This window comes from Toxorhynchites rutilus, chromosome 3, assembly GCF_029784135.1.
Source record: "Toxorhynchites rutilus septentrionalis strain SRP chromosome 3, ASM2978413v1, whole genome shotgun sequence".
In the NCBI taxonomy this organism is placed as follows: domain Eukaryota; kingdom Metazoa; phylum Arthropoda; class Insecta; order Diptera; family Culicidae; genus Toxorhynchites; species Toxorhynchites rutilus.
In genome coordinates this window covers 248,055,821-248,075,401 of record NC_073746.1, presented here as the reverse complement: position 1 = coordinate 248,075,401, position 19,581 = coordinate 248,055,821, and the positions used below count along the sequence as shown (strand labels likewise).

Below are 19,581 nucleotides of genomic sequence, written 5' to 3'. Positions count from 1 at the left end.
GCAAGTATCAAATATCATGCTACATGTTATTTAGTATTGCCTCAAAGGAATCGCACCTCTAGATATCGTTCGTACAAACTAAGCGTAAACCAAGCGCCAAACAAGCGTTCACCATAGCATGCATACAGAGCCATACATTGGTGGCTTGAAACTACTAGCAATATAAACATTTCTCATCATTTTGCGCTATTCTCAAAAGAAACGCTTCTGTTAATATTACTGGCCTCGAAAAGACTTGCATTACTTTCTCATGCTCGAGAGAAGCGCAGCTGTCACCCTTACTGGCAAGCAAAACCTAAACACATACAAAATTCCAGAACATTTACTTTCTTGATGACTTAACAAGAGAAATAAACTCTTTTTGTTAATAACAATCTCGAAAACAGTAGCAATGCTTCATTATGATCAATATTAGCGCAAATGCAATCCTAGTTGAAGGCAGTTTTGCGACTGGCACGCGAACCCAACTACCTTATAACATTCCAGTAAGACATTCAAAATGCTTGGTATTCCCAAATAATTTTATGGTGCACAACCTTAACGTCTGCTTCGCCATAACGTCAGTTTAATGCATTGATGCATTCTCAAAGGCACCAACGAAGCACTTATGAAGACGGAAAATAAACAATGTTAACTGCTTGGAAAAAGACTGAATTATGCCACACAGCTTGTACTCTGCTGTAACACCCATCGATGCGAATTCGCTGATGAGTTTGTCAAGAGCGACCGCCTTCACCACCAGCGAGGGGAGCTTGATTTTGGTTGCTGCCTGGGCGTTTACATTTTCGACCGACGCGCCGAAATCGCCTACTTCGCTTTTGTTCGGTGCGGTGTCACATTCGCGAAGGCTCGGTTCAGTGCGAGCGCTTTTCACTGCACCAACACTGCGTGCATCATTAGATGACGCTTACCTCGTAATTTTATTGCCCCTGGCAATGCGTTCGTTTTATACAGGGCTCGAGCCTGCCTTCCTCTTCTTCTTGCTCATCGCACACTACGCGAAGCGTCCAATTTATGAAGCGGAAAGAAGAACACACAATACGAATAACGCGAAAAACGAACAGAAAAATCAAACGACGATTTCAAAGTTGGAGTACCACTGGTGGGGTCTAATCTTAGATCGAAGCGCAGCGAAAGCAAAGTGAACTGGATTGCTCAACAGTACGATGCCGAATGAAAGTTTGCCTCAGCGAGATCCACTGTTTATACTCTAGGCAAGTATTCCCCTTCATTCTTCTTCTTTTCCTTTGTTCACGGAGACTTTAAATCCTACGATTTCCCCGCCGTTGGTCGTCGATAAGTTGCTCGTTATTAATAGCTCTGTTCGGGAAAGCACTCAAATGGACAGAACAAATGTATGGGAAAATAGAAACACTTAAAGTTTTCATGAATTTTAACCATTTACTAACCAGGGGATTCTAATGTATGGCATATTAAACAAATCTTACGGAATTTCCGATTCATTTAGTATGTAAATCGCCAAAATCCGTTCGCCCCAAAAATAGTTATTAACGTTAACTTTATTTCATAAAAACGTGACCTGTTTTCTGATTTGACACCCTTAATGAAAGACGTAGTTCTACGTCAAAAAAATGTCGAGGAGTGAGGCGTAGTGAGAACGATACAAACAAGGCATCGAAGCGCCGAAAATGCGTGCGAACCGTCAATTTTTTTTAGACAAAAAATTTTTGTCGGCCAATCCTGCACATGCTCGTTTTCTGAAACTGTGATTTCCTTTCGGAGTAGTTTCACCTTTAGGGTATGAAATTCATTCTCCAGATCTTGTCGTTTTGATCGTTTTGAAACTGATCAATTATTGCATTATAAATGCTTTTAGGGTCAGCAGCACTAAGCGATACTGCGGCGTAAAAATCATCATGTACCTTAATGTTGCTTTCTTCAAATGTAAGAAATTTTACACGCGGAAAAAATCTGCACCAATCTGTACTTTTTGACGAAAATCTGTACTCTGTACCGTACAGAATCTGTACCAAATATAACGAAAAAATCTGTACCTTTCCAGATAAATCTGTACGTGTGGCAACACTGCTCATAACATTATTGTGTGTAAATTCTTGCGTTGGCGAAGCATCGAGCCAGGAGGCATGTTTCTAAATAGAAAAAAGCTTGCGGAACATGTAAATCGCGAGAATTTATACATAAAATGTTACACTAATAGCAATTTGTCATTTTTTTTTTCAAAAATTTGTTTGATATTTTTAAACAAAAACCTAAATAAATAAATACATTTCATTCTCTAACAAACATTTTGTAGGTTTTAAGTTAAGTTTTATCGGAATAAAGTTGAAAAAAACTCAAAATTTCGAAAAAAATTTACTTGAAAACTATAAGACCTACAAATTGTTGTTTCGAAAATGAAATGTAGAAAATTATTGAAGTTTTCATTAAAAGTTTTCAAAAAATATTTTGAAAATTTAAATTTATTTATGTTTCATTAAAATTAAAATTACAGGGAAAGAGTTTTCCCAACAAATTTTCCATGTTTTCTTCGAAAAATTACTATTAATATTAACTCGTTACATTTTGTATAAATGTATAAATCTCTAAATTATTGCGATTTACATGTTCTGAAAACTTTTTTCTATTTGGAAACACGTCAAGAACATGTCAAACGCGAGAATTTGCACAAAAATGTTCCGAGTAAAACATTACTTTTTCAGGAATCTCCATAAAAAACACCATATGTTCCAGATACTATAAAACATATAAAGTTGATGTCTTTGGCAAAAGTTCATATTTTAATAAGAGCTAAAACTTTGTCGAATACGCCATATCTTGACTTTAAACAAAATTCGGATTAGTAGTATTTTTTTCAGAGAAAACATGAAAAAGTTGTCAGAAAAACTTTTTTTTCTGAAAAAGAGTCCATCTTCCGATGTATGGGTGACTTATTGGAAATTGTAAGGCTATTCACATATTTTTTTTTGAGAATTTAAAAAAAAATGTTTCTGAGAAAAACGGATTTCAATTTTTAAAATATTTTGTTTCAAAAATCAAAATTTCAACAATTTTCCTATATTTCAATCTTTGACTAATACTTTGCAGGTGTTATACTTTTTGAGTTATACATTTCGGCGGCCCTTTTCAAAAAGTAGTCTAATCTAAAAGTAGTCTTCAAAAAGTAGTCTAATATTTAAAGTATGCAAAGTTGCTTAAATGTCTTTACACCCACAACGTTGGCATGAAATTAGTCTATAGCTCTACGTCACTTTCAATCACACAGAAAACTATAGCCTCATAACGGATACTCGAATCGCTAACCTATCACACCGCAAGCCTTGGCGTCATTTGTAGCACGAGTTATCCACATTAATGAGCGAGGTCCAAGGCCAACGAATTACGTACATAGAAGTGCTAACGATGATCGAATGACGGCGGTCAAAACCTCGGCGTTAGACGGTATCATAAAACTATATTCTAGAAGCTCAAAAAGACTCAGTTTTCGCACCTTATTCATCCTATCGCTGATTGATTTGTCACTCTTTCAACAAACTGTGTGTTCAGTTTAGACTGCGATGGTTGCCCCCCTCTAACTAAACATTTCGTCACAAATCGGCAAATCACTGATCCGTCGAGCTTCACCAGAGCACGAAAAACAACACCATAAAAACGCTAAAACGCGGCTCGTGCGAGTTTTACTTTTTCCTTTCGTTTAAAGTTTACTGGTGACTACTGGAACTAGTTCAACGATTGTGTCACACAATGTCTCCGCGCTCCACAGCAACTATTAACTGGTATGAACACCTTTCAAAGTCTTATTTTGCAGGGCAATAGCGCACTTATATATCGCGATTGGTGTAGATTTTGAGATCAGCGCGGAGTAACGGTTGCGTTCACATTGAACTCTTGCCCAAGAGCGCCGCTGGATGCTGAAGACCAATTAAATCATTCATTCAACCGCGTTCCTTGAATACTGTATGGCAAAGTCGAAGATAGAACGAACGTAAGTTAGAATCTATAATGAAAAGGATGTACCCCGGCTCCGGCTTCGGTCGTGATGTTATCGATACTTCGCGTGACTGACAACTTCTGAGGAGTTGAAGGGGTAGTCAAGAAGGCTCGATGAATATGCATTGCAACGAGTAGTGTTGAATGTGCGCATTCTGTCGGTTTAAAGGATTCGTGTTCGTGTTGATTGGTCATTGCTGTTTGTCACTCAAATAACTGTAATTTATGGGAAGTTGATTAGTTCGATGGAGATCGCTTAATTGTTCCATTAACGAAACGGAAACGAAAGAAATGCGATGGGTACATCAGAGTTTGAACGAATGAAACTTTTTGGGCCCATTGTTGCTCTGTTTGAAGGAATTGCATTTTTCGGGCCAAGAAGGTACTTCTTTTATCGGCAATGGATCGGATCTACTTTATGATAAATTTCCAAGGTAGTTGTAGTTATTTGATATTAATATCAGCTGTCGATTGTTATCTTTTAGACCACTAGTGGCCAAAGCGTAGTCCGCGATCTACCGGTCGCCCGCGTAGCTATTCAGAGGCGCCCGTCAGCTGATCTAGGATAGTGTCTCCTTCTAATGCAATGAGTTCATTTTATAAACAGATAACTTCACAATTCCGTGGAATGAGTTATTAAACAACAATTCTAGGGTAATTCGATTTCATGCATCATCTATGCTTCACAACTGACATTTGTTCTAATTTCTTATGTATTTCAATAACATTAGGGAAACAAGTAAAATCACTTATTTCATTGCACATTTATTTCAGTTTTGTAAACAAATAACTGTCGTTGGTAGCCGAATCCAGATAACACAAAGGGCTGAAATTTTGTAAGTCTGATACATTTTTTAAAATTTCGAGTTTTTTCAACTATTTTTTCGAAAAATCTTAATTTAAAAACCATAAGATCTAAAAAAGTTGGTCAGAGAATGAAATATAGGAAATTACTTAGGTTTTCGTTAAAAATGATCAAATAATTATTTGGAAAAAAATGGGATTGAAAAAAAAAACATATTTTGAAAATTAAAATTCATTTTTCTCGAAGACATATGCTTTAATAATTCTGAAAAAAATAGATATAAATATCTTAAAATTTCCAACAAGTTTTCTATATATCGGACGATGGACACATTGACATGAAAAAAGCTTTTCGAACAACAACTTTTTCATGTTTTTCTTTGAAAAAATGCTATTAATGTTCAATTCGTTACATTTTTATGTATAAAATAGCTGACCCGGCGAACTTTGTCTCGCCCAACATTTGTTTTTTGTTATCAATACTTTCATACATTCACGTTTTCTTACTATGAGCAAGTTCATGGGTCCAATCGCAGAACTGTTGATTGATTGATCTTCTTATCAACCCTGTTGAATTTACCTTTTACTATAAAATTCCTAGTAAAATCATCATTATAATATCAGATTATTTTCAGACACAATTCTCGTCCAACATTTTTCAACCAATTGCAAATAACATGTTTCTCCGTTACATGGAATGAATGTTTTATACAGAAAATATGATAGAATAAAGACGCCCCTGTAATTTGTGTTTCATTTGTATGGCAGCCCCCCTTAAAGAAGAGGGGGGGGGGGTGTTTAACCACCATAGAAACATTTATTGTACTCTAAAACCTCCATATGCTTAATTTGGTTCCATTTGCTTGATTAGTTCTCGAGTCATGCAGAAATTTGTGTTTCATTTGTATAGCAGCTCCCCCATAGAGAAGGGGGTGGAGAGTCTAACCACTGTAGAAAAATTTATTGCACCCTAAAACCTTCACATGCCAAATTTGGTTTCATTTGCTTGACTAATTCTCGAGTAACGCAGAAATTTGTGTTTTATTTGTAGAGAGGGGAGGGGTGGAGAGTCTAACTACCATAGAATCATTCATTGCACCCTAAAACCTCCACATGCCAAATTTCGTTTCATTTGCTTGATTAATTCCCGAGTAATGTAGAAATTTGTGTTTAATTAGTATAGAATCATTTATTGCTCCCTAAAACCTCCACATGCCAAATTCGGCTTCATTTGCTTGAATAGTTTTCGATTCATGCAAAAATTGGTGTTTCATTTATATGGCAGCCCCCCTTAGAGAGGCAGGAGAAGTGTCGATTCGCCATAGAAACGTTTCGTGCCCCCTAAAATCTCCACATGCCAAATATGGCTCCATTTGCTTGATTAGTTCTCGAGTTATGTAGAAATTTGTCTTTCAGTTGTATGGCAGCTCCACCTTAGAGATGGGGTGGAGTGTCTAACCAGCATAGAAACATTTATTCAACCCTAAAACCTCCGCATGCCAAATTTCGTTCCATTTGCTTGATTCATTCTCGAGTTATGCAGAATTTTGTGTTTCATTTGTATGGCAGCAAACCACCACCCCTCCCCCCAAGGAGAGGGGGGTGGAGTGTCTAACCACCATAGAAACATTTATTACACCCTAAAACTTCCAAATGCCAAATTTCGTTCCATTTGCTTGATTAATTCCCGAGTTATACAGAAATTTGTGTTTCATTTGTATGGCAGCCCCCCCTTAGAGAGGGGGGGTTGAGTGTCTTACCACCATAAAAACATTTATTGCACCCTAAAACTTCCACATGCCAAATTTTATTCCATTTGTTTGATTAATTCTCGAGTTATGCAAAAATTTGTGTTTCATTTGTATGGCAAAAAAAAAGAGGAGGGTGAAGTGTCTAACCACCGTAAGAATATTTATTACACCTCAATCCCTGCACATGCCAAATTTGATTTAGTTTGCTTGATTAATTCTCGTGTTATGCAGAAATTTGTGTTTCATTTGTATGGCAGCCCCCCCTTAAAATGGGGGGTGGAGTGTCTAACCACTGTAAAAACATTTATTGCGCCCTAAAACCTCCACATGCCAAATTTGGTTTCGTTTGCTTGTTTAACTTTCGAGTAATGAAGAAATTTGTGTTTCATTTGTTGTTTCCCCTTAGAGAGGGGGGAGAGGTCTGGAAATATCATAAGAACCTTCCCCGACCCCAAAAACCCCTACATACCAATTTTTATGTCGATCGGTTCAGTAGTTTCCGAGTCCATAAGAATCAGACAGACAGACAGAAATCCATTTTATATATAGATTATCGCATTCTAAATGCTCTGCTAACTTTTCTTTATTTAGAAACATGTCAAGAACATGTCAAACGTGAGAATTTACCCACAAAAATGTTACGAATAAAACATAAAACAAAGTCTTCATACAAAAATGACTTATATTTCAAAAACTATAAAAGGTAGAAAGTTGATGTCTTCGACAAAAGTTTATATTTTAACAAGATCTAAAACTTTGTCGAATAAACTATATCGCTATCTTGACTTTGAACAAAATTAGGATAAGTTGTTTTTTTTCAAAGAAAACATGAAAAAGTTGTTGTTCGAAAAACTTTTTCCCTGTAAAAGTGGCCATTTCCGACGTATGGGCGACTTGTTGGAAATTGTAAGGGCTATTCATATATATATATATTTGGGAATTTAAAAAGAATCTGCCGCATTTCGAGAATATGGATATGTACTGTCTCCCTTCTTCTTTAAATCGAACTGCGACTGCGAGTTATTGCGAATGGAGTTCACTGGCCGCATAATTTCACGTTTCGGAGTCAAATATTTATCACTTTATTTAAAGCTATGTTAACAGTAAGGTGCCTTACCGTACTGTTAAGGAAGCTCTAAATAAAGTGATAATTTTTTATAAATAGGTTTAATTAGATCAATAAGATTCTAACGGATTTAAAGGATTCCCAAATAAGAATATCGAAATTTCCCATACTAATGGGAAAATTTCATAAATCATGAAGCGTCATATTTTTCCATTGGGTATGCAACTTAATTCGTTCAATTTTTTTTTGTATAGAATTATAATATTTGAATAATAAAATGAATCAATACATTATTAAAAGCATTGGCTATCCCTGATAGCCCACACTTTTTCCCAAATTTCTGGCAATTCACGGGTTCCGTCGCGAAAGAAGCGTTTATCTTTTGAAGCCAAGAATGAATCCAGCCAACTTTTTATGCCCTGTTCTGAAGTAAAGCGTATTCCACTCAAAGCCTTCTGCATCGATCGAAACAAATTGTAGTCGGAAGGGGCGAAGTCTGGGCTATAAGGCGTGTGTATCAGAATTTCCCACTCACTATTTTCCAAACAGTATTTAATTCGAACAGCAGTCGTCGGGCGTTGTCATGATGGAATATTATCGACTCGTGCCTGATTACATAATCTGGACGTTCTTCAGCGATAGTCCTTGAGCTGCGCTTCCAATGGAAACATAAAATCAAAACATCCCGCAAATGGTGCTTATTTGCAACGAAGTATTCAAGACATTCTCAACGCAGTAAAAATTGAACATGTTGTGCAAATCTCAAACACTTGTAAACAATATTTGGTTGACAGACGTCGACACTTCATTCAGCAAAAATCAGCTGTCGTTGTCGATTATTTATAGCACCTTTTGTACTCTAGCGAGAGAGCATGATTCATATTCACTCGTACAGACCACTGGATGTTTCTCAAACATGAGTACAACATCGAGCAGCGTGTCGAATAGCTATTAGAAACACAAGCAAGCTGCAGTTGCTTTTGTACCCAAGCGAGGGAATATTTAGAAGCTCACCATGGGTTGCTATCCTAACACGGATTACTCGTTGTAGCAAGTGGTTGATAGCGACGTATCGTTTTCAAAGATTTTCTTTTCTTTTCCTCTTTCTCTCTCTCTCTTACTTTCTCTCTTTCTCTCTCTCTCTCTCTATTTTCTCTCTTTCTCTTTCTCGCGATCTATTCCTTTAGAAACTTTAGAAAATACGGTTTTATTTGGGTAAAACTTGAGAAATCTCCATAAAATCGCTAATAGAAGATCGTCGCAAAACTGTTCGACAATGTGATTTATTGAGGTGCATGGGGACAAAGTTCCTGATTATAGATCAATGCATCGAACCATACCTCAATCCTCTGTTCCTTGTTAATACAGCCATTCTCGATTTTTTACTCGGAACTTGCTGCGAAATGTTGATGTACACGTGATTATACCCAATGCAACATTTTAGCGGACTTTATTTAGAAGTGTCGCAGACGTTCAAATGAGAGTTTTTTTGAAAACCGATAGATCACCGGACATCGGAGTTTACAATTTTTTTTTTGATACCAAATGTCTTAAATTTGCACAACACGCTTTTTAAATCAGCTTCCACCAGCCTAACAAGTACTGTTGATTGTTCGCTGTCTAGAGTGACACTGAAACACTGGATTTATTGAATATCAAAGTAGACTTTCAGTATCTTTTAGCGCAATTACAACTCCAACGCTCCCAAGAATACTATTTTCCAAAGAAAAAATCGCGTTATTGAAGCGAATCGTTCGACTGATACCTTGAGAGTGATTTAAGTTTTGTCTCAGGGCCGTGGCAGCTGTGGGAAAAGGAAATTCGATTCCGTATGAACTTAAGTGAAGGAACGTTAAACACCGATTATTTCCAAAGGCAGATAATGTAATACAGAAAGCGAACATCGACAGGGGTGGCGCGATTTTCTCAAAAATGATTCAACTTCTAGGCTTTGCCGAGGACTTCGGTATTGTAACATGTGACGGTGGCAAATCGTACTACTGGTCAATGCGTCAAAAGCAAAATATATGAGGTCAAGAGACTTCAAGGAGAACAAAACGAGCTTGGAGTGGTCGATTGTACGTTTTTTTTTTTGGATCAATGGTAAGTACTGAACACTTCGACTAGGTAAGGAAAGAAAGGTCAGCCATGCAACAACTTCAACGGCGTACAAGATGCACCTGTTGTGCATCTGGTGGGATCAGCCATGTGTGAACTACTCCAGTATAACCATATCACCAATTATTGATACCTTTGAGATACTTTTTGATATTTGATATTCTAACAAAGACATGAAAAAGTTCAATTTCTGCGCGATAAAGCTGAATTATATGTTGCACGAGTCGTCATTCCATCAAATTTTTAGGCGCTTTAACGGGATGAAATGCTTAGATTTCTATTATGAAAAAGCTGGTGTCGTACATGCACGCTTTTCAAGAATTTGAAAATGTTCCCTTGATAGCCGGCTAACCACAATAATATTCTCTCTTCCACGCAATGTTAGATAGAATCGTTATCGATGGTTTACCCTTCGAGATAAGCCTCAAAGCCGTCAATACCTAGGAATTATACGCTTCCGCATAATCAGTTGGCTAAGTCTAAAAACGTTTCAATATTTGTAATAATTTCGCGTTTTTGAAATAATGGGCAACACAAAGGGTGTCCTATTCAATAATACATCCACTTATAGGTTTTTGAACAAAAAAACTTGTTGCTAGCATTGACTAGGTTCCGCTGAAGCACACGGGCACGTAAGCCACATATAATATAATTCGCAAGGTCTTTGCACAATAACAGTGCAGATTTCGTTCTTCAATTTTCATTTAATATCCGCTTACGTGGTAGATTGCAAGCATTTGTGTTCAAACTGAACACCTCAGTGCGTATGTCTTCCCAGCTCAACCAAATGATATATCAACTTTTCGTTTATCAAGAACCACACTTCCTGTTTTCGTCTTTTGATAATGAGATACATGCATAATACACAATGCTTTTCAAGTCGGGAGGACGTATGAATGAACCAAAATGTACGAAATTTTGGTATTTGCAACAAATTTAATTTCAGTAACAACCTGAAAGTTCTTTCATCTCCAAGAACACTTACATATTTCGCTTCGCGAAAACTCAAAGCTCTGTTGATAACAGAAAAACACTTTGCAACACTTGAGATACTTCAAATCAGTAGGAGCGTGATTTTGCGTACTAGCAGCTTCGCTTGTTCACAGTTTGAGCGCAAGAAAAAGACTGAGAAGTGCTCGCGAACTTCTGATATTGCTCCCTCGAAGTTTTTGTAAACGTTCAAAGTGCCGACCAAGCAGCAGCAGCAGCAACAAGTGGGAGATAGCGCAAAGTGCTAAGCCGCTAACAAAATATTGCGAACTTGAATTGCTTGAGATTGGCCACCACCAGGCGCGATTACCGCTTTAATGTTGGGTTGCAAAAACAAAACACACACATGACGATAAAGATTTGCCACTTGCTACGAGGGAAGGGAGAATTAACGCTTCCAAAGCGATTGATTTTGGTGTTAAATCAACAATATCACCGATTCCGATATCATGACTCGGATGTTCGTTGACGTTTTCAATTCTTTTTTTTCTGATTGCGTGACATAACATCCCGAGTATTGCTTTATCATCTTAGTGTTTCTTGCTTCTTGTATTGAACATTACAGAGCGAAAATTCATGTGATACTTATCACAAATCAGCAAACTTACAAACACTTGTGTTTCGTTAGCCGTTTTTGGAAGTCCGTGTCAAGAACATATATGTATCTGTGCTGGGCGTCGCGCACCGTCGTGGAATAGCGCTGAACGCAGCTTTAAAGGCCAGGTCAGGTGCTGACTAATGGTGACAAGCAACTTCGGAACAAAAATTATGTCCCAGTTACTAGAGACGAAAGCAAAAACAATTAAGCATTTCTAGATGTTGCGATATCGCGATATCGAATACTCAGATAGACTATCAATTTTATCTGTTCGCATGTTGATTACCCTGCGTAGTTTTGGAGTATGATTTGTGATAGTTCCTATTCACCGTATCGCTGAATCATTGTTGATTGCACCATGGAATGTGGAAACCAGTTATGGAGATTTTTCGTGAACTGCTTCAAGACGCGTTGGAGCAATCATCTCGTGCTATGAGGAACTTTTAAGGGAGAAGAAAAAAAGTGTGTTGGAACGTTACACCGAAGTTCTTCCGAGATTTCTCCCGACAATCAAATTTGTTACAAAGATTGAAACGAGAAGATTTGTTAGCTTTTGGCTACCTTCTACAATGACCTTCGCTACCTTTTCATTCATTCCATTTGTCACAATTTTTGAGAGCAGCGTAAACGCGCATACCCAGTAACTGTATGAACTTTCATTATTCTTCAATGAAGCAGATGTTTATATAACTTTCACCCGAAACACATTTATCCGAATGTAACAATCGCCGTCCAGATTAAGATCCGAATTGAAATCAAAATGCGAATCCGATTACAAATCCAAATCCATAGAATCGGATTCTCATCCAGATTCAGTTCTAAAGCCAAGTTTAGGTGCAGATTCGGATCTAACTCCGGAGTCTGATTCAAAACCAGATCCAAACCCATATCCACATCCCGATCCTGATAATGATCCAAATTTATATTACATCCAGATCTGATTCAGTTCTGAATCCAAGTCGATGCACAGATTTAGATCATACTTCGGAGTCTGATCACGATCCAGCCCTGTTTCCGAATCCTGATCCGATTCATTAACTGCAATCCCAGTTTCAAATGCTTGATTCCAAACTCTTATACAGATATGATAATATGTACATTAGAGCAGTTTACTATTTCTTCCCGATATTTTTGTCAACTACATCTACACACACCAAGATAAAAATATGTCTCTACAAAATTCCTCAAGCTTTAAAATGAAGTATATACCAGATCTTCATGTGTTGATTTTTCAAGTTACAGCATTCCAGAAATCCCCTAAAAATTCGTATTCACACTCTGTTCCTTTATTTATTTTTCGAATGTACTTTAACAAGAATTCTTTTTACGATGCTTGTAATTGATAGAGAAGATCTTTTTATTCGCGAATTCATCTCAATTTAAGTCAATTCATGCATTATGGTAGTAGTTATCACAGCAAAAAGTTATCAACATTTTGCCTAATCATCAAACGGTATGCGTAGAAGATCAGTGAGCTGGCGACATGAAGGGATATCTTCCAATGCAGTCTTGAATAATCGAGCCAAAGCGTTGCATTTGTACCCGCTTTTGTAGACCGTGATAGCAAAACGAATTCTGGAGTGTAAAAATGTGTGGGGGTATAAAAGTATTGCCGACTTGAATGTATCTGCCGATTCTCCCAACTTCTTGGTTTCGGAATCTGTATTGGGAAATTCCGGGAACATTTCGGTTTGCAAAAATGCAAGCGAGTACAAAAGTACTCGTAGTTTGCATCTTTCCCCAGGCTTCATGGTTTTGAAGTCTGTGCTTAGGAAACATTCCAATTTGCAATAACGCAAACGAGTACGAAAGTTCCCACTGCTTGCATCTTAATTTCTATACCGATTTCCACAGGCTCCATGGCTTTGAAGTGTGTGTTAGAGAAACATTCCAATTTCCAGAAACGTAAGCGGGTACAAAAGTACCCGCAGCTTGCATCAATTTTGCAATGTCGATTTCCTCAGGCTCCATGGTTTTGAAATCTGTGTTAGGGAAACATTCCAATTTCCAGAAACGCAAGCGAGTGCAAAAGCACCCGCAGCTCACATCTAATTTGCTATGCTGATTTCCACAGGCTCCGTGGTTTTAAAGTCTGTGTTAGGGAAACATCCATCGATTCCAGCGATCGTACCTGAATCGTTGCGCAATCGTAACTGAGTGGATTTCCGAGCGGCACTCGCTTATATACCGATTGGTGTGATTTCAAGAGCCTGTTTTGAAAGCAATTTTAGGGCTATCGAAACATGTTTTAGGATCAAAAAGTAACAAGCATAGAACGCGTAGACATTTTATCTTTCGAATGAAGTGTTTATCAGACCATTTCGTTCAGTTGTTTAGGAGCTATTAACGCTCAAAATCTCGTTCACGAGCGTAATGCTTTCGTTTTCGAAACTTTGAACTTACACCCCAGTAAAGAAATGAAAGACGTAGTCCTACGTCAAAAATTCTTCTCATATTCCCTAATTTTGTTGGGTCAATAGACGACTGAGAAGTGTCGTATACGGTAAAAAATATGATTTTTTAAAACAGTTATCGTGAAAGATACCTCAATACAACTACAAAACGATTCATTCTCATTTTGATTCGGAACAATTTCATTATCTTCTAGATAAAGAGTAATAGTATTCTGTCCTTTTTGAATTAGCTCGTTGGATACTTGTGCTGATGTTCTCCCTCCAATGTGAAAACAGTGTTAAAAATTGTTATAGAGCACAACTGATGCCAACGCATCAGGTGTTAAGGAAAATGTTCTTCTCAATATTGGGTTTTCCATGCGAGAGACAGCAGGTCATTTCAACGATGGTAAAAAGTTTCGTAAACTTATCCCTTACTAAAACGATCCAGTCATTCATTTTTACGATTAAAGTGAGTAAACTTGTTGATTTTGTTGTTAGCAACTAATTCGGAATATTGTTTCAGTGCCAAATTTCATAGAGTTCCACTAATATGTCAAAAGCTTCTTGAATCTTTTTCCAAGCTAATTTTGATTGGAATAATCAGAGAGCTGCTAAGTTGTTTCTTTTGCAGCCAGCTTAGTCCTCTTCAGATGTTTCACTATAAACTTCTTGAAAAAATGTAGCCAATGGGTTGCAATTTTTTTCCTCACGGTTTCTTCAAGGTGCATGCGTGATGGAAAACCATTGCATTTTGATTTTGTTTTTATGTAATTGAAGAAACTTTTAGTGTTAGATTTTAAGTCGGAGTTGAGCTGTTCGCAAATGTTCAGATGATTTTCGAGATTGGCGTCAGATTTGTATTTCTTATAAATTTTATGTGCTTTTTTTATTAATTCGTTTATTTTTACAGGCTCAGTTACAAAAGTTTTAAGGAGCCGAAGTGTGCTTTTTGTTTTTTTATTTTGTAGATTCTTTATGTTTTGGTTAAACCAAATCGGATATTATGTGTCTCTATTTCTTTTTTTCGTCTTGTTGATATCTCCTTTTCTAGAATCTCATTGATTATCGAGTAAAAATTGTCGCTGCTACTGCAATGTTTTCCACACTTCTAAATAAGCCCTGCCAATTGATTTAATTAAACTTACACCTAATTGATTGATAGTTTGCTTTAGTGTGAGTAGAGACTTCCTCAAATTCATAATCAAAATGGTTTTTGGATGTTATCTACTCGTATTCGATAGCTGTGTGGAAAGCTTCATTTTTCCATAGTGGAGTTAATGATTCATTCACACAAAAAAAAATTGTTGACAAACATTACAATTGCTCAAAAGTTATTGATATTCTTTCACAATCTCCCGACATCAATCCCAACAAAAAACTAAGGAAGTTTCTATGTAGGAAATTTAGAAACCATTAAATTTCCAAGAATAACGCTTTTCAAAAACCACTTCATGAAAAAATTGATAAATATTCTTTCCGAATACACAAAAAAAAGATAAGGCAAAAGACAGCTAAAGATAGTTGCAATGAACAAGGGATACCATACTAATGATGAAATTCGGAAATTGGTCAACGCCTTCGAAATCGAGTTGAGATTTCAACCAGTGTACGAATATGAGTTTGAGTCAATTTTCGTACAACAGCACATACATTCGCCATTTTTTGAGAAATAAAAATCGTTTTCCTGAAAAAGACGGGTGGGTAATGTCGGGGACATCACCGGAGTGACGTAGGACTATACAAAGGGGACAGCTTTTGTTAAATATATATTTTAAATATATTGTTTTATTTTCTTCTCCTACGTGAATACCTACCTATCTATCTGAAAAATGGATTAGTTTACTGTTTACTCTTTATGAACATGTTGATGGTTCTGAAAAGAACCTTTGGTGTTGTGTTTTTGTTATCACTCGATATTCCCATCTTGTTCGGTTAAACCTTCCTGTTTAGCTATTGCGTTTGCCACTCGCCACAGCTTTCACAGTTGGAAAATTTCTTCCCATCCAGCTTGTGACATGTTGTTCAGTAAATTACATTTAATGCGACGTGCCGGAGAAACACTCAGTGTCGCATTGGAGGCGATTTTAACCTGTAATTGAACATTTCCGATGACAGTGGTACAGTGTCGACTTTCAATGTGGGGTCATAATTTGGACCCCGAACTCTATGGTCACAAAAATGTCGCATTACAGGTCCATTCAATTATCTAAATGTCGAGCTAAATATAAATTACTGTACTTTCAATCTAGAAGCAATTTAAGAATTGGTGAAAATTGAATAATCGGGAAAGTCCCCAACCTTCAATAAGCTCAGCACAACTGCCAAATTCTCATACTCATCATATCCTGGCAAACAAATTATGAAAAAATCAATTTGTGTTTTATTATTATTCTGGATATTATTTTAGAAAACATTGAACTGTACTTCGTAAACTCTTTTTTGAAAGGTTGAATGGCCCTGAAAAGCGCCGTGGTTTATGGTGGCTGCTTTTGCCACCAAAGCAGTCTGTATAGACAAACTTTTACCTTCTTCTACCAGCTGCCGTTTTGCGATTGCGTTTGCCACTCACTGAAACTAATTGTTGCCTTGATGAGCGCCGAACCGAAGCTGCTCTGTTCTTGATGCGGGTTTTCTGATTGTCGTGAGCAGCTTTGCAAGCCAACTCGAGCACTCCGAAGGCCGAAACTCTATAATCGCCGTTAGGTGTACTGGTGCTCCGGCACCAATCCGTTCGGCCTAGTTACCCTTGCGGAGCAATTAGTGAATGCGACCAACAGGGAACTGGAGACCTGCACGGTTCGAGTGAGACTTTGCCTTTCCCTTAACTTGTCCTCCTTTGTTACGTCCACGATGCCGATGCCGTACAACCACACGGTTTACGGTTTGAAAGAAAATAAGATATTTTTTTGGGGTCCGCGTGTTTTATACTCTAGCGGTACACATTTACAGGATAGAGACAAATCGGCAGACTCAGCCAGAGGGGCGAGTCCAACGAGACGAACGAATGAGCGTTAAAAGGGAGCGATGGTAAAAAAATACATTCATTACGATTTGTTCGCTCGTTGGATTCACATGCAGGCTAAAAAGGGTCCTTTTCAGGATCACAAAATTATCTTCAATCTAAAGAGTTTATTGTTTTGTTATCACTCGATATCTTGTTCGGCTAAACCTTTCTGTTTAGCGATTGCATTTGCCACTCGCCACAACTTTCACAGTTGGAAAATTTCTTCCCATCCAGCTTGTGACATATTTTACAGTAAATTACATTCAATGGCACGTCGCATTACCACTACTCATTGTCGGATTGGAGGTAATTTTAAACTGTAATTGAACATTTGCGATGACAGTGGTACAGTGTCGACTTTCAATGTGGGGTCATAATTTGGACCCCGAACTCTATGTTTACAAAAATGTCCAACTAAATATGTCGCATTACAGGTCCGTTCAATTAGCTAAATGTCGAGATAAGTGTAAATTACTGTACTTTCAATCTAGAAGCAATTTAAGAATTGGTGAAAATCAATAAGCTCAGAACAACTGCCAAATTCACATACTCATCATATCCTGGCAAACAAATTATGAAAAAATCAATTTGTATTTTATTATTATTTTGGATATTGTTTTAGAAAGCATTGAACTGTATTTCCTAAACTCTTTTTTGGAAGGTTTAATAGCCCTGAAAAGCGACTTGTTTTATGGAATGGTTCCAATTTAGAAAACTTAGTACTCGTGGTTTTGAAAAAAACCATTTCGAACGCCCTCGATGCCGCCTTGTTCTGCAACTGCCTGTTGCCTTGATGTCCACCGAACCGAATGTGTTCTGTTCCGAATGCGGGTTTTCTTATCGTCGCGAGCAGCTTTGCCAGCTAACTCGATCGCTTCGCCGGCCGAAACTATATAACGCCGGCTAGATGGACTGGTGCACTGGTACTAACGCGCTCGGCCTAGCTACCCTTGCGGGGAACTCCAGATCAACACGGTTCGAGCGGGATTTTGCCTTTCCCTTCACTTTTACTCCTTTACCATGCCCAGACATGGCTGCTTGGGTTGGTTTGTTGATGTGTTGTGATGCTAACCGATGTGGTGTACGGTTTGGATGAGAATGATCGTTACGGAAGGAAGGAAGGTCTTGTATTATAGAGACTTTAAACTTTTGCAGTTCATTCGTCTCTAGCCTTGAGAAAGGCCCTTTGAAAACTCTACTCTACTCTACTCCAGCGCCACCACCTCCACCCTCTTGCCTTGAGAAAGGCACTCGATCCCTCGCCGTCCAGCTCATCCAGCAACGATGTTGTCCAGTCGGTGTCCACACAAAGAATCCGAGAGCAGAGGTAGCGATCGGTACGGCAGCGGAGCGGGGATTTTTAAGCTGACTGGCTGGCTCGAGAATTACGCATGTGTGAGACTGCGACCAACGTTTCGTTCATTTTTTTTTATTTTTCCTTTCCAATCGTGCTTCATTCTATTTCGCTGCTGCTCTGGTTGCCCGTTTTAGTCGGTACGATTTGAGGAGCACAAAATCACAATCACAAGCACAATCAAAAATGGGCACATAGTGCATTTGGACAATGCTTGATATTTCACAATTATTCAATTATTTATCTCAAGAAAAATGAAATGTTATTCGTTATGATAGATGCGTAGATATATTTCCTATCAATTGAATCAGAAACCTTTGCGATCTATTGAGAAATGCTCGAGTTATAAGCGTTCCAAATCTTGCATTTTTTCCTACTTGTTCAGTGCCTAGATTTCCATTTCACCCCCTATATCTTCCGGTTAGACGTAGTCCTACGTCAAAATGTAAGCAACTCTCATATGACACTATAACTTTATCTAAATAGAATGTTCCGAAAGCTTGTTTTCGACTTTCAGAAGAAGGGAAAAGAGATCTGTATGGTGTGGTAATATTACGAATTTGAGTCACTGCATGTGGAATTTTGATCCTGGTGTAAAGGAAGATAAAACAATTTCAGCAACTTTGAAAAATTTATCATAATAACTAATTTGAGCATGATCAGGGGGAAGTAAAAAGATGCAAATATATGTATCTCTCCCGCAATAAGTGCTTTCACCCACACTTGCTCAAACTCGTCGAATTCTGTTGTTGGAATATGTTCTGAATTTATTAATGAATTAATAGCAATGAGGAAAAAGTGCGATAGTGCATTCAAACAACTGCATGCCCGTTTCATATCTCTTGGTGATTGTTTAAACATTAATAATCATTAACATGTTACAAAACATTCGATCGATATAGTTGGCCGCGCCAACTGAAGGGAAGTTTTCCGAAAAATCAGGGATTTTTGATTGGTTAAAATTTTCTTTAATAAAGTAAATATGTAAATTACATTACAAAATCTAGATATTTCCTTACAATTAGACTTACATTTAGTGCCTCCTTTAATTTTATAACTTTCCCTTCTAGTAAATTGATGATCGACTTGTTACAATCTTTTGATACTAATTCCGCGACTCAATTCAACAACTCAATTGATTACAAAAAAAACTCAAACATTCTGTTTTAAGCAATAGGATAATTGTTTCCATTAGATCGCCAGCTCCAATTGTTGCATCGACCAATGTGTTGTGGATGATACCCGTCCGAGGGACGTAACGGACGTAACAGATATATTAAATCCATTTCAACTTTATTAATAAACCTTCGATTTATAGCCATGCAGGAAACCTTGCGCTGTCCTTGCCAGAGCTCAATATTATCGCGCGATAATGGTCTGCCTTTCTAAAAACACGTTCTGTTAAACATGATGGAGCTGATCACTTTGAGAGAGCTTTTTGCATGTTGAGAGAATATCAGTGTTGTAGTTTGTAAACTTTGAAGTCTTCATTGTGAGCGTTCGCATTAAATGAGAAACTCTTTTTCGAGAG

General features: G+C 37.6%; 1 protein-coding gene across 3 annotated transcripts in view; it reads right to left on the bottom strand.

Annotated features, from left to right (window-relative positions):
- The window catches only part of LOC129779199 (5-aminolevulinate synthase, erythroid-specific, mitochondrial), a 38,567-nt gene that overhangs the window by 17,329 nt on the left and 1,657 nt on the right, over positions 1-19,581 (bottom strand). Inside the window, exon 1 of one of the 3 annotated variants that reach the window (XM_055786512.1) lies at positions 10,694-10,825. The exons of 1 other annotated variant lie outside the window; for it this stretch is intronic. Coding sequence is in view for 1 of the 2 variants with exons in the window: in XM_055786510.1 (XP_055642485.1) it covers positions 3,470-3,478 (9 nt within the window). In the remaining variant the exon portion in view is untranslated. Of the gene's footprint in view, positions 1-3,469; positions 4,001-10,693; positions 10,826-19,581 lie in introns of those variants that run through there. One more of the 3 variants, XM_055786510.1, reaches the window with a different exon arrangement.